A 14,297-nucleotide genomic window follows, 5' to 3' on the forward strand; every position below is an offset into this window, starting at 1 on the left:
CGGGCAGCGGCTAGCGAGGCGGGTGCGATCGGGATCGGGAGCAGCTTAGCGAGGGGGTGCGATCGGGTAGGAGCGGCAGCCGGCGCGAGAGGCGCGCAGACGGCGGCGGCGGCGGAAGCGAGAGGAAAACCTAAAAGACCGATACCATGTAAAAAATGATTTGATGCATCGATAATTGATTGATCGTGCACTAGGCATGTATATATATAGGTACAAGGGGTGCGACCGATATCTTGTCTCTTAAGATACACATACATACAGAGAAAGACAGACACTACAGAAACTGCGTAGAAACCCAGACCACACATGTTCAACACAATCGAAGGCGCGCTAAATGCTTGGTGATCTCTGCCACGGGACCACAGACAGAGATCGATAAGATGGTGGTGGCCATGGGCAATTTGGCCACGCACACACCACACCACACCACAGCACACGGGTGCAGTGTAGCTGCCCCCCGGCCCCGAGCCTACTAGTGCAGGGCAGCAGCCGGGGACTGACTGATCATGGAGCCGGCCAGCCAAGTGGCAACTCCCCCGCAGGCGCGTGTGCGTGCGTGAGCGTGGGAGAGAGAGATCTTTTCTTTTCTTTTGGCCACCAGGCGGGGGAGAGGGCGAGCAAAGCAAGCAGCATGCATGTGACGGGAAAAGCAAAGGGTCCGCGAAGATCTTCCTTCTTTCCTTCTTTCTGCCTTGGAATTAGCGAAAGATAATACCACTGCGCACCGCGTCCACAGATGCGCTTTTACACGTACGAGGCATGCAGCAGTGCTGCTGCTGCTGCCTGCACGCTCTCCCTCCAGCCCAACCCACCCAACTTTGGCGCCAAATGTCTTCTACTACTACCACCTGCTGCCACGGTGAAAAGACGAGTCCCTCAGGCGGATGGATGAAGCGGTTGCAATCGTGGCAATAGATTAAGTAAGCTGCTGGCGCGGCAACTAAATTACGTGCGCCTGTGAGTGAAACTGCGTGCCTGCACATGCATGCCTGCGAACTTCATCATCAATGGCAGTTGGGGATGTGCTAATCAACTGCAGTAATCGCCGGACGGAGTGACTCACGATGTCTTAAACAATTAATTACCGGCGTTAGTTATGATCATGGCCAAGTTTCCATGTGCATGCTCAGCTAAAGGACAAGCTAAAGCTTTTTTTTTTTTGAAACGGGACAAGCTAAAGCTGACCAGGCCGTTATTTTTCTTGCTCGCTACAGTTCTGAACTGGACAGTAAACTAATGCTACACATGCTAGCAGCTAAGCCTAGCCATGATCAGAGAGGAACCAGTAAGTAGAGTAGTATCTGCTGCGCAGTCCAGTCTAGTCTAATGTAATGATGATGATCATAGCTCATAGGCCAAGCCATCTCCTATTATTCACAAAATCAAACCTGAAACGCCAAATGTCACATGAAGGAAAAAGATGAAAAAAAGCGAGACCGAGGTTACAAGGAGAGCTCGCCGTCACCGGTAGCCGGTAGGACACACGTACGTAGCCATCATGCATGCCACGAAAACTTGGCGCGCCAAACCGGTCCATCCAACGCACCAACGCATGCAGCACGAGTGCACTATGATGATGCCAGTAGTAGTTAATTAAAGGCGCCCCAATGAATCTAGCATGCACAACATGCACAGTGACTCCTTATCTGCAAGCATGCCCAGCCAGAAAATGTACAGGTCGGATCGCCTAGCTAGCTGGCTACGTGGTTCAAAGTTCAAACACAGAGATTAGATTAGGATGGTTTTTTTTTTTGATGATTCCATCAGTGGGGGCGTGCAATGCGATATGAATGAGCTGACATGCATGGGTAGTACTAATAACAAGTGGGCGTCTGACAAGGGGGGGCGTGTGTCGGAGGGTCGTCGCTGGGATCTCCAGCAGGTGGATCTTCAGCTTGCCCCACACCATCCATGTTGAGAGCGACTCTCTCTTTTCCACTGCCCTTTTAGATGCTGCTGATTTCTCTTTACGCAGCCCCCACTCCATTATTCACAAACCATGTGTCCCAAACCATTAATTCTTGTGCTTGGGCGCAGAGAAAAGGCGCCGAAAGGCGAATTCCTGCGGAGAAATCGTTGTTGCATCGCTCTACAATTGCGATCAGACCTCTCTCTATCTTTTAAACTTTATATTTTCGACAGAACGACATGCATTTTTCATCGCGATAAATTTCTATTTGAATTCTGTGAAAATCAAAGACTACTAATGCAGACTTTCTCACCTTTCAGGAATTTTACATCATGTAATCTACTCCCTCCGATCCAAACTAAATTTTGCAGCTCCAGTACAACTTTGTACTAACTTATACTAGAGCTGCGAAAATTAATTTGGATCGGCGGGAGTACTGTGTTTCCAAGCACCAGGGCACGGTTCAGTGTAACCTCTTATTTTAACCATGAAGGATCAACGCAGACCACATCTGAGGTCGTCCATCAATTCAGGGGCCCTCCTATCCTATCTCCCCCAGAAAGAAGCAAGATGATTTCCCAAACAGAGCAACACTCGACTCCATGAGCCGATCACGCGTGTCTGACACGAAAGCTGTTTTACCACATCTGCAGGCCCCCCCTATCATTTTGACAGATAAACCACCCAAATACTAGGAGTCCAAATCAAGGCCAAGCCAGTGCTGGCAAGTAGCAAGGCGCAAACGATGGACAGCAAACAGTGGGAAGTTGCTCACAAGAGAGCAAACACAGTCAGCCCCAGCTGCTGCTAAAAATGCACCATCTGGAAATCTCACAGGTACCACATCCTTTTCCATGCTTAACAGCATACCGGACCCGCGGACAGAACCAGCAGGGTGCAGCCATCTGGCACCTTTCTAGTGTTATGTTATTGCCTAGCAAGCGTTTTGCCAAGATTACAATAGATCTCGACGTGTCGGCAGATCCCGACGAAACCAACCGTCCAGTTGTACCATCAGACCCAACTGCTTTCACCGACCAGTGACTGGCATACCATATCAGTTAGTCCATGTTCGGTTTAAGATCGGGACTCAGCTCCACCAAATATATGAGAAAACGACTGGCATTGGATGCCCGCCACATAAGAGCAACAGGGAAACAAACAATTAATTGGCCTAGCATTCATCTTGTACCACAATTCTCAGAGATCTATAGATCTCGAAAAGAACTCGGCCGGTAACAGCAGCTCTGGAAGCCGGTATACAGGGGAGGATAGGGTAGGTAGTGACACTGAAAGTGGCCACTGGAAATTCATCCAGGTTCCGCACCCAATTCAGCACCACTGCCTGTCATGCATCAAGACTGCATCTGAAGCTACTAAGCTATATAGCAAAAATGACAATGGAGCGGTAAAATTGTAGATCACTTGATGGTTTCATTTGTGACCTGTGTTAGAGCCTCAAAGATCCAGGAACAGTCTTCTGAGAAGATCTATTCAGAAGCCACTACTCTCCATTGACAAAGCTTTTACTGTCATAGTACTTCTTCTCGCTGGCTTCCTTCTTCTCATTCCGTTTCTGCACAAAGCAACACCATAGACCAAGCATGAGTAAAAACACACCAAAGCACTGGACCAGAATAAATGCAAATCATATCAGCCCCTACACCAAAGAATGTGTTGTTGAGCATAGTTATAGCAGGAAATATTGGTCCCAGGGAGACTGAAAAATATTCAATGCTGCATATCCAAAGGGGTTTACTCAGACACTAATGCACTACCATAAACATCAGTAGAAAATAACTCCTGCATGCACAACATTGATATGACGACGACAAAAGGCAAATCACATTTGCACAGGATATAGAGTGTAGTGCTGCATACAGCACAGAAGGACAAGGCTCCACCCAACAATCTAACCCAGTTTCAGGGTAGTTACCTGGTAGGCTTCATGGTTAGAAACTATTCTCCTTATAATAGTACTAGTGGTGATGTCCAAAGGGCTATCCAGTTTATGATAAATGCCCATAGCAATTGGAGCAGCATATGGATTTGAATCATCCTGAGAAGTGCACAAAGTGACAATGATCAATTATCAAGGTTCAACATTTGCATATTCCAAGAAAAAGACAGCTTAATTACCTCTGTATAGTCCATGTTCTCAGCTATAGTTCCATGAACAACCAATGAAATATTAAAAGTGGTAATCTGTACAAAAAGGAAAGTCAGAGAGCTCTTGGCACATACCACACACACATAACCTGGTTGACAACTAAAATTGCAGCAGGTGATTACTAAACGATCCTGGATAATACACAAGGTTAGATGTAAATTATAGTTTTCTCGAAAAGGACAGTAAATTATACAGATGAAAAATATATAGATTTTATTTGATGGAGTCTGATTGTTTTGTGTTCAATTACAGGTTAGGTGCCTGCACGTTCTGCTTCAATGCAACCAGTCAGGATAACTTGAGGACACTGATCACATCATTTCTGAGCAGTGAGCACAATGAATACTACTGTTCTATGACTACAAGGAATGCCTTAGGTTGAGACAGGATTCCAGAGTCACCGGCTTCACAGAACCTAGCAGCTAACCATGGTTGGCATTGCAGCTTAGCATGGACAATACGACCAATTAGACAACACAATTTCCTCGGAAAGCAGTGCAATAGCTCAGCGTTGCTTAATGAAGATCAAGCTGGAGATGAGACAAAGGATACTGGAAAAGCTAGAAGTTATGAAAGGCCATCGATCTGTCCAAATAAAATTGGTGGCCTATTGGAAATTGGGAATCTTTCTGTCCATTTCATTGTTACCTTTATTTTGTAGTGAACTAATTCTCATACTTGGCATAATTACATTTTGTAATATGTAGAGGTACTGATGGTTTGTGCATATATGTTTTCTGGTTCGTCATTGTCACGCCCTCCAAATATTTGGACAGAGAGGAAACAAGGAACCCCCACCCCGCGTTGCTCCTCCTGGGGGCGACTCTGGGAAACCTAGTCCGCCGCCGCTAGGCTCCCCCCTCTCGGCGCCCTCCTCCCGCTACTGCCGCCGGCTTCGCCGCGGTGGCGCGGGGAGACCTGCGGTGGACGCAGTGGCGAGTTCCGTTGGCGCGCGGTGGCGCGGGGAGACCAGCGGTGGACGCAGTGGCGAGTTCCGTTGGTGCGCGGTGGCGTCATCATTGGGGCGCGGAGTCCGTGGCGGCGCCAGTGGCGTGGAGGGAGCTGGTGGTGGGTGCTCTAGGCGGAGTGCACGGTGCCGTGGGCTCTCTCCCGCTGCTTGGTGCTGCTTGCCCTGTAGGGGTCAGATCCGTCCGGATCTGGGCATCTGGCTTCCCTTGAGGCGGCTGCGCCTCGCCGGAGCAGGCAAGCTGAGGCGACGGCCCCTGACCGCCGCGGGTCAGGCTCCCAGATCCGTGGGTGGTGGCACTCGGGTGTGCTCTTGTGGGTGCAGTAGGGCGCTCTCAGGTGTCTAGGGGCTCCTCCCTTGGCTTGTCGAGCTGCGGTGGTGGCAGTGAGCCACAGGTTTGGATGGCGGCGTGGCGGCGCTGCATAGGTGGGTTTGCTCCTTCTTGGAGGCACTGCCTTGGAGTCCTTGGCACTTGTGGGTCGGCGGGGTTCGGCAGTTGAGCAGGGTTGCCTTGCGGTCTGGGCGGCGGATGCCGGACTGCCGGAGTGGCGGTTCCGGATGGTGGATGTACGGCAGCCTCGGAAGGCCATGCAACGGCGGCTCTATGGGGTAGACTCGCGGCTCTGCATGTCATGGGTGGTGACCTTGGCAATTCTCTTCTTCTTAATGAAATGCAGGAACCACCTGCCCCTCTCGAGGTGTTCTCGAAAAAAAATTGTCACGCTCTCCCCTTCTGCTAGCCCAGGCAATTCAGAAGTGGAGGCAGACAGCGAGGCTGGGACCAGCCGGACGCAAGGTGTGGAGAAGAAGACGTGCAGGACCCACTGTCATGAGGAGACTTAATCGCGCCTATACATGAGTGTATGACAGTGGGACCAATGGCCACTTGCCGGGTTGTTATAAGCTAGTCATGAGCGCTGTGTAAGGCATGTGAGTTAAATTATTATTTATATCGCTCATCCCTTCTCTCTTCTCACCTACTCGTCGTTTACCTCCTCATCCCCTCCCCTCTGCTGGATCTCGATCACCTCCTGTTTGACCCCTCCCCTTAGGGTAGACTGTTGTTGGCTACGACTACAGTCCGTACTCCATCTATGATTGTGTGACTTGTAAGTAACTTACTTCAAGCTTCCACCAAAAATAAGTCTAGTCCTTTGTATCCAACATAAGTAGCAAGTGAAAGTAAATCATCCCTTAAATAGTTACATGCACGGGCCTACTTTTTCTAATCTAGCATATATATATAAGTGGGCCTAGTTTACCTAAGCTCAAACCTAGCTCACATGTCACGAACTAAGCCAAGGCATACATTTTAGTGAATTTAACAGTACTATGAAAATAAGATTTATACTATGTGTATATATCCATGGATAAATGCAAGTCAGCCCATAATTTTTATAAAAAAGATACTAGATATGAAATTAGGCTTTTACTTGTACGGCATGAAAGCCATATCATCAAGCATGTATACTACACTTATATTATGGTTCAGAGTGGAGTAGACAGCTCACCATGTCTTTTGAAATGTGCCACGGAGCACCAATGATTACTTCGTCAACATAACGACAAGCCAAAACACTCAAACTGCGCTCATGGAGATTCATGATTGGGCGATGTGGTCCTCGAGTTGAACTGAGAAATATTAAGCATGAATGTGAAAAAAAATGCTATATTAAAAAAATGATTACAGAAGTTATGCTCAACAGTGCACTCCGAGTCTCTGACTATAAACTATGAATGTTGCAAAAGCGAATGAACTGTATAAGCATTGTAATTAGAAGATAAAAGGAGAGGCAACCATTATACTTACCTTATGGTCTGATCTGTGTGAATGCCCACAAGCAAGAAATCTCCAAGCCCTCGAGCAAGTCGCAATATCTACGTTGAAGAAACCATAAATACACTGAATTATGAATTTGCAATGTTTTGAAGACTTTAGTTCTCCCCGCAGAAAGAACTGGAAAAAATATACGACCAAGACAAGCATGACATAGAAGTGGAAAAAATATATGACCAAGACAAGCATATGACATAGCATCCAAATGGTGACAAAGATGTCATGGTTTTTCTCTGTTTCTCTTGTGGGAGGCATTTACCTCGACATGTCCAGCATGGAACAGATCAAATGCACCATCAATGTAAACTACCCGGGAATCTGGTCCTGGCCCCTGCATTGGTAAAGCTTAGTCAACAGAAAAGGAAATAAGTTGAGAAAAGAAGGGCCTGTTTTATTTAGTTGAATTACACGAACTATCACCAGTTTGCAAGAAGTAGAGATATCAAATTAAATTCTATGTTTACAAAGTGAATAGTTCGATCTTACAAGCATATGCATATGCTTGTTGTAGACAGACATTAGGTGTATCCCACCATGCTACAGTATGTGTCCAATTACGAGTCTTGTCTTGGGGGTCAAGTTATGCGGAGTTTGTATGTTAGGAATATGGGCCCAGGTAGCACATGCTGGAATTACTCTTAAGCAAACAGTAACCAACCTAGAAGATCTATATAAGGATGTATCCCTACTGTAAGAGGGCAAGCAAGAAATTAACTCTTTCCCTTCTTGTTGCTATCCCACTACCTTTTTCCCAGCCAATCTTCGCTTAACCTTAAAAGAAGTTGAGCTGTGAGAACATCAATGCCTGCGTACGGTAATTCAAGGGTATTGAACATTTATTATTTTTTACTATCAACTCAGAACCACTCAAACCGTCAATCAGTAATCATGTGGCATTTGTAATTGATGAAGCACACTGCACGAATAATACTCCCTCTCTCAAGTCCTCATTCATGCCTAGTAAATGCATCAACACTAAAAGCTTAATATTTAAGAAAAAGGAAATATTTTTCGGTGGAAGTTTTCATCTATGATGCACAGACAAATCCCTACCTGGGCAAACTGTACAGTTTGACTTGTAAAAGGAGTTTCACATATGGAAGTCTCACTCTCAATACAAAGGAACTGCCTTCTTACATACAGAATACCTTAAGTGTAGCCACCTCGAACTAGTGTCTGATCTCAGGACTAGGTGCCAACCACGTTACAGAGGTTCATTGGATATTCATTACCCAGATATAAATGACATAGTATTTATGCAAGAGAAACTCTGAAACTGTATAAGACATACCCTGCCATTTGAGAACTGAACTATCCGCCGAGATGTGGGAAGAAAATGAGATATTTTTGTTCCATTTCCAAATCCACTATCATCAATATTCTGACCATGCCCATGACTGAACTGTCTTTGTAGTGAAGAGTGGCTCTGATTATCAGAAACTGGTCTCTCTCTAACACAAAGAAGCATTCTTCCTGCAATGAAGAGAGACAAGCTCAAGATGGCAGTAAAATGTTTTCATCACCATAGGCAATAGAAATGAGTCCATGACCAACTCATTGGTTCCCAATGTAAATTGTACTCCATACCATCCTGGCTCATAAATGGATACAACAGAAATGTCAGAATGCATGTGATGGTGGGAACAAGAAAATAGTCTTGACGACAGATATGACACTGTCAAATGCTTTCTTAAAGTGGTATATTGGATAAACAAGGTTAAAAAAATCTGGTGAAGAGTGATGTTGTCAGCTCAGAGACGGCCTGCAGCTAAAAAGACTGTAGCCAAAAGATATTCCAATGCCGTAGCCATTCAGACTTCAATTTCAGGATGGCAATTGAAACTTTTAGCATTTAACACATACTACAAGAGAAAACTAAAGCAGAATAAGTACCAACAATGTCTGTTGTTGACACTCCTTCGGTTCTTTTAATCTGCTTATATCGGCCAGCCTTTTTGGCAAGGGCATATGCGTCAGTGCCATCTGGTAGCAGGCAAGGATCATCACCATGAATAATGTAATCAATATTGTACTCATTGAATAGCTTGTTCATGAAATCTTCGGTTATGGCATATGGTGCATCTGGAATGACATCGTCAACCCATTTGACAGCACGGACCATTTTCATTCTGTATTACCCAGAAAAATAGAAACATTAGGAAACAAGAATTTATGCTAAATACAATACAAAATTAGGGATTATACCGGTGCATCCAAAGAAGCAAAAGCACGACACAGAAAGAAATGCCTAAAATTCTATACAGCCTTAACCCTAAACTACATTAGAGGCAAAATCTGGCTGTGACAACACAACAGTAACTACCACCAGAGCACATAAGAAACCCATGAATTACACCTAAATCTACAAATTGCAGAAGCAGAGAAACAGTAAGGCATGCACTGAGCACAGTAACTCCTGCCAGTAAATCTTGCTTAACTCGTCTTTCTTCAAGCAAGCAGCAAAAAACTCAGAGATCTGATTAATCATCAAAACTAAATCAGTACCAGGATAAATTTTGCCAGAGCAAGAATTGCATCCATCATAAGCGCAATTGCGAACAGAAAAGCTACTGGCATGACCAATTTTCTAAAATGCATTAATGTCGTTTGAGCAAGGTTGGTTTTGTTACTACCAATCAGCCGAGCAGAGCACACAGCGGACATACCACATAGACCGTATAAAAATGCAGAGGCTCACCAAGTGGTTAGTGACTCCAGCATTAGCGAACATTTCCAGAGCTATCTGGGAACGACTAGAATAGAAGAAGAGGTCTAGGTGCAAAAATAGAAAAATCGATTCTGGGCCGTCGGATGGATCATGCATGGTACAGATTGTACTGAGTGGAATATGTGCGCACAATTGCCATTCCAGTCCCTGGCTCCTAACTATTTTCCTCCTGACACCCTTCTTCTTCGAGTCCCTCAGCGGCAGCGCAAGCCCCCTCCAACCCTATCCCTCCGCCGCACCAGGCCAATGCCGCCGCCCGCCGACGATGATTGGCGAGCTCCTAGAGGATCTACTCCTTAGACAGTAACCGCTGATACAGCACGCCGCCCGCCCGACCGCGAACCCCCTTGCAACGGCGACGTAACCATGGCCACGGTGGTGAGTTCCACCAGTCCTCAAGCTTTCGTCCCCCTCCCTCCTTCACAGAGTGCAGAGCCACCACACGGCTGACTTCCTTGCAGAAATTCCTCACTCCCCTTGCCCCTCGCTATTCTCTTTCTTGTGTGGTGCATCTGTTCTCCCTCGGATGGCCCCTCTTCTACCCCCTTGCTTGTTCTCTCATGAAATTCCCGCAAACCGAGCCACCTCTCAAGCTCCAATCCCCTTCCTGGATGCAAGAAATCTGGTCTCATTTTCCCTATATATATTGCAGATCAATTTGGAGCTGTAGCCATTTTTTTGCGATAAAGCTGTAGAAGAAATTTAGATGCCAAACCAGATCAAGTTTGAGGTAATGAGCATCATTCTGGTGTCATGGGAAAAAAATTCGTTGTATGTGCTACTATTTTTGTACCATTGTTTCAGCATATTTTGGACGCATCTTCTTTATTACTGAATACCTCTCTTTTGTGTGTCTTGATTCTGAAGCATATGTAAGCCTGGTTACTCCGTATTTTGATTCTGAAGCATGTGTGAGGCTGCTGTATTTTTGGACAGTGGATTTATAGAGATTGTGACTGTCACACAGGGAAGACATTTGATTTCCTGTGTTCTTTGGGTCCACATTATTCCTCAGGCGTTATGCTTACGGAAATATATGTTCTCACGCTGATGTATTCCTCCGATGGTAGGCATTGGAGTAGAGTAGGAACTAAAGTTTAAACTACATAGTTTCTCCCTAACGTCTGGCCTAGAAGCAATGATCTCAATTCTTATGTACTTTAGTTTCTTATGTCTGTCAATGTTAAATTCCACGACTTCATTCATGTTTTTTTATTCTTGAGAAGGTGCAGGAGGCGGGAGTTGGGCCTGGAGTGGTTCCGTGGTTGACTTGGAGTCTAGCAGCCAGCCGTTTAGTCCATTTTTACTTTGATGTCTACTGGTCCATTAGTCTTTAATTCCTAAAGCTGTACGTAGAAAAAATGGGGGCCCTGTGCAGCTCCACAGGTTGCACATGTGAATGTATAGCCCTGTCTGCTGATCTTAGCTCTATACATGGATGTTCAGGCAGTCATTCTGTGTGGATCTGTAAGCCATGTTAAAATTTTGTCAAGGCACCAGATCAATTCTTTTGCAAGCTAGTGTGTTTGCAAATAATCTTGCAAGATATTTTTCATACAAGATGACCTAGTGGAGTACCCAAATAAAAACTATTGAGCTCTTTCAGTAAAAAGTACTATAGTGATGATGTTATGGTAAGTGTAGAAAAACATACATATTTGTTAATGCTTCACAATGCAGGAATAGACATTGTGATGTGTCTATTATTATACTTGGTACATGGTTCACTGGTTATATTAGGAAGAGTCTCTGCTAATATTGTTCTTGTCAAACTCATGACCAGTTTTGAGTGATTAAAATGTCCAATGGCTTCGAGGGTTCAACACATCATTTTATCGTACGATATGCTCTTTTCTTATTTGTACATACAATAGGCTATTTGAAAATGCCAAGGTTTTATAAAGGATGGATTTCTAATAGCACAATTAAATAATTGTATTGCCTAATTCTACTAGTTGTGGCGAATCTCTAGAATGCACTAGAGTGGTTTTTCCTATACAAGATAAATAATGTTCATATAATTTGTTCATTATTGGTAAGTTAGGATTATCCACAAAATAGTTGGCTTGTCTGTAAATTCCAGCATAGAAACATACTTTTGTATTTGTGATGAATGCGATTTCTTCTCCATTTTTCCTTCCGTGTGGTATGTGCATGAAACACAGTCAGATGGTGTTGTTAATGCATTTGATCAGCTCATGATTAAAAAGTTTTAAGTATGAATGTACGACACATACACGGACTTGCACTAACTGAATCATATTTGCTCCGTCCGATCTCTCCCAGGACAAGAAGCTCGATGAACAAGAAGCATTGCATCTAGAGGCAACTGTCGTGTGTCATCAAGATATCAACGTTGATGCAATTTTTAATGGCAATTCTTGTTGAGCGATGATTATTATACTCATTCAGACTTAGCCTTGCCCGTTATGTACCAAAGCTGATGCAATTTTCACTAGCAAGGCTTGTTGATCCTGTCATGTTATTTATAACTTGATATGAATGTCTTCTTTTGTTATGTCTGGGATGTTCCACTTTGACATGTACTAAACAAATTAGTATTTGTGCCTGGAATGGTCCATTTTAACATAAAGTGCCTGTGCCTATGAGGGTGGCTTAATTTTTGTCATGTACTCGAATATCTTTGAAAAATGTTGACATACCCTTGAGTGACCATCATGTTCTAGTTTCTTGCATAATTAGTTTATATGGTAGAACCCACTATTGTACTTAATAGAGGTGCAAAGGGAAGGAGCATGAATGAACGCTGTGAAGATATGGCATTTTTTTTTTGTCAGAAGATATGGCATTTGTTTTTGTCAGAAGATATGGCATTCTTACTAGTAAGAACAGAATGTTTGGACATGAAAAAGTAGAGGTAGTTACTGCAAAAGTCTATTTTACATCTAACTGCTAGCAAGGGGGTTTTCATAAAATGCACATTAAGTGGCCTAGGATCCCTCCACTTGAATCTGTACCATCCACACTGGATCAGACGGCCCAGATTCATTTTTCTATTTTTGCACCACAAGCTGTGATTCTATTGTAGTCGCTTTAGCCCATCCAGATCCAGCCAAGCTATCTACTGACCAAAAACACACTTTAACTTCAGAACTGTAATACTAATTTCCCGATTCAAGTCATTCATGCAACACAACAATACAATTAGTTAACCATAACTTAGAGCCACTTTTTTCATTGTTAGTAATCAACACACAAAACAATTCTAACATTCGATTTGAGCTACTTTTATGTTTCAAATCCATAGAAGTTTGAGAACGCCGCACAGTCCATCCTACCGACAAAACATCACCTTAGAACCCAAGCTAAAAAGAAAACTTTGATGCAAGTATGAAACTGGTCCACACAGTAGCACCTCAGCAAACACATTTATTTACACAATGACACAGAAGTTGGTCCTGAATCCTGACAATGAGCAACAACCACAAGTGCTCCCCAGCAGTTTGCATTGTAAGAATATAATTAGAGCGAGTCCCACACCATGACAACAAGCATCAACCTAAGGGGAAAATATTGCCTTGATTATGTTCTCATTGGAACAAAATGTTGGCTGAAGCACAAAACTTAGCGGCGATCTTATACATGGCGCAAGCAAACACTAGAATTACGAGGGGATGCGGGATGACCTCTCGTGGAGCGGCGTGACGGGGGGTCCCTTGTTGGCGGTGATCTCGTCATCACTGACGACGCCGACGACGAGCTCGTCCCCGAGCGCCCGCGCCTGGCGCAGCGCGTTGCAGTGGCCGTAGTGCATCATGTCGAAGCAGCCGTCCATGTAGACCCGCACGGGGCGGTGGCGGCGGCGGAAGCGCCGCCGGAGGGCCTCGACCGGTGGCAGACTCGGGGCCGCGGGGCCAGCGCCGAGGTGCAGCGCGACCACCGAGGCACCCAGCACGATCCCGCCGATCACGCACGCCGCCACCGTCCGCGCGCTGCTACTAGCCGAATCCATGGGTGAGGCAATAGACTCGCGGACCCAGAGGAGTCAGCGGGGCTGGGGAGAGTGGTCAGAGGCGTGTGCTTGGCTTTCGCGTGCGCGCAAGGTGCGGTGGGATCTAGCCTAGGGTTAGGGATGCGGGTGTGCGGCTGGAGGGCCCTTCGCCATGGGAGATGGTGGGAGGTCTCGGACACAGACGGAGCTGTGGTGCGGTTCAGGCTACCTAGCTCCGCGTCTGTGGCCGTAGCGGGAGTCCGCTCGCCTGTTTGACTCGATGCCAAATGGGACCAACGCGTCAGTACAGCCCGGCTCGTGTAGATCCAGTACTGTAAAGTAAAAAACCACACGTGCCACTGATATTTTGTGGACTTTTTTAGTTGATGTTTTTGTGGATTTAGAGCATCTACCTCTCGCCGCCTCAATCCGGTCTCAAACGTCGGGACGGACAGCCCGATCACTAACCGGTAAAAAACCCGACCCAAACAAGCTCCTCATACCGGCCCTAAATGTCCGGACTGACCGACAACCCCTCATATCCAGCCCAAAACTAGGACAAGTATGACGAGGCTCGGGCGCGTCCCCCACAACAGACCAGACAGCCTGACCCCACTATAAATTGCACCAAATCCACCAAACCCATCGCCCTCCTCCCGCGTCCTAATCGTCATCGTCGTCCACCCTTGCTCCCCTCATCCTCTCCGCCAGCCCCAATCTGCCGCTCTAGATGT

The 14,297-nt window shown here is 45.6% G+C and overlaps 1 protein-coding gene across 1 annotated transcript; it reads right to left on the minus strand.

Moving 5' to 3' along the window:
- Positions 1-3,057: 3,057 nt before the first annotated feature.
- LOC123096520 (ethanolamine-phosphate cytidylyltransferase) lies at positions 3,058-13,807 on the minus strand. Its single transcript, XM_044518264.1, has 9 exons — positions 13,259-13,807; positions 8,777-9,012; positions 8,175-8,356; positions 7,143-7,214; positions 6,857-6,924; positions 6,558-6,678; positions 4,049-4,114; positions 3,846-3,968; positions 3,058-3,485 (listed from the first exon to the last, which is right to left on the minus strand). Exons 1-9 carry the CDS (start codon positions 13,582-13,584, stop codon positions 3,414-3,416), a joined length of 1,266 nt encoding a protein of 421 aa, XP_044374199.1. The 5' UTR covers positions 13,585-13,807; the 3' UTR covers positions 3,058-3,413.
- Positions 13,808-14,297: the final 490 nt, after the last annotated feature.

Source organism: Triticum aestivum, chromosome 4D, assembly GCF_018294505.1.
Source record: "Triticum aestivum cultivar Chinese Spring chromosome 4D, IWGSC CS RefSeq v2.1, whole genome shotgun sequence".
In the NCBI taxonomy this organism is placed as follows: domain Eukaryota; kingdom Viridiplantae; phylum Streptophyta; class Magnoliopsida; order Poales; family Poaceae; genus Triticum; species Triticum aestivum.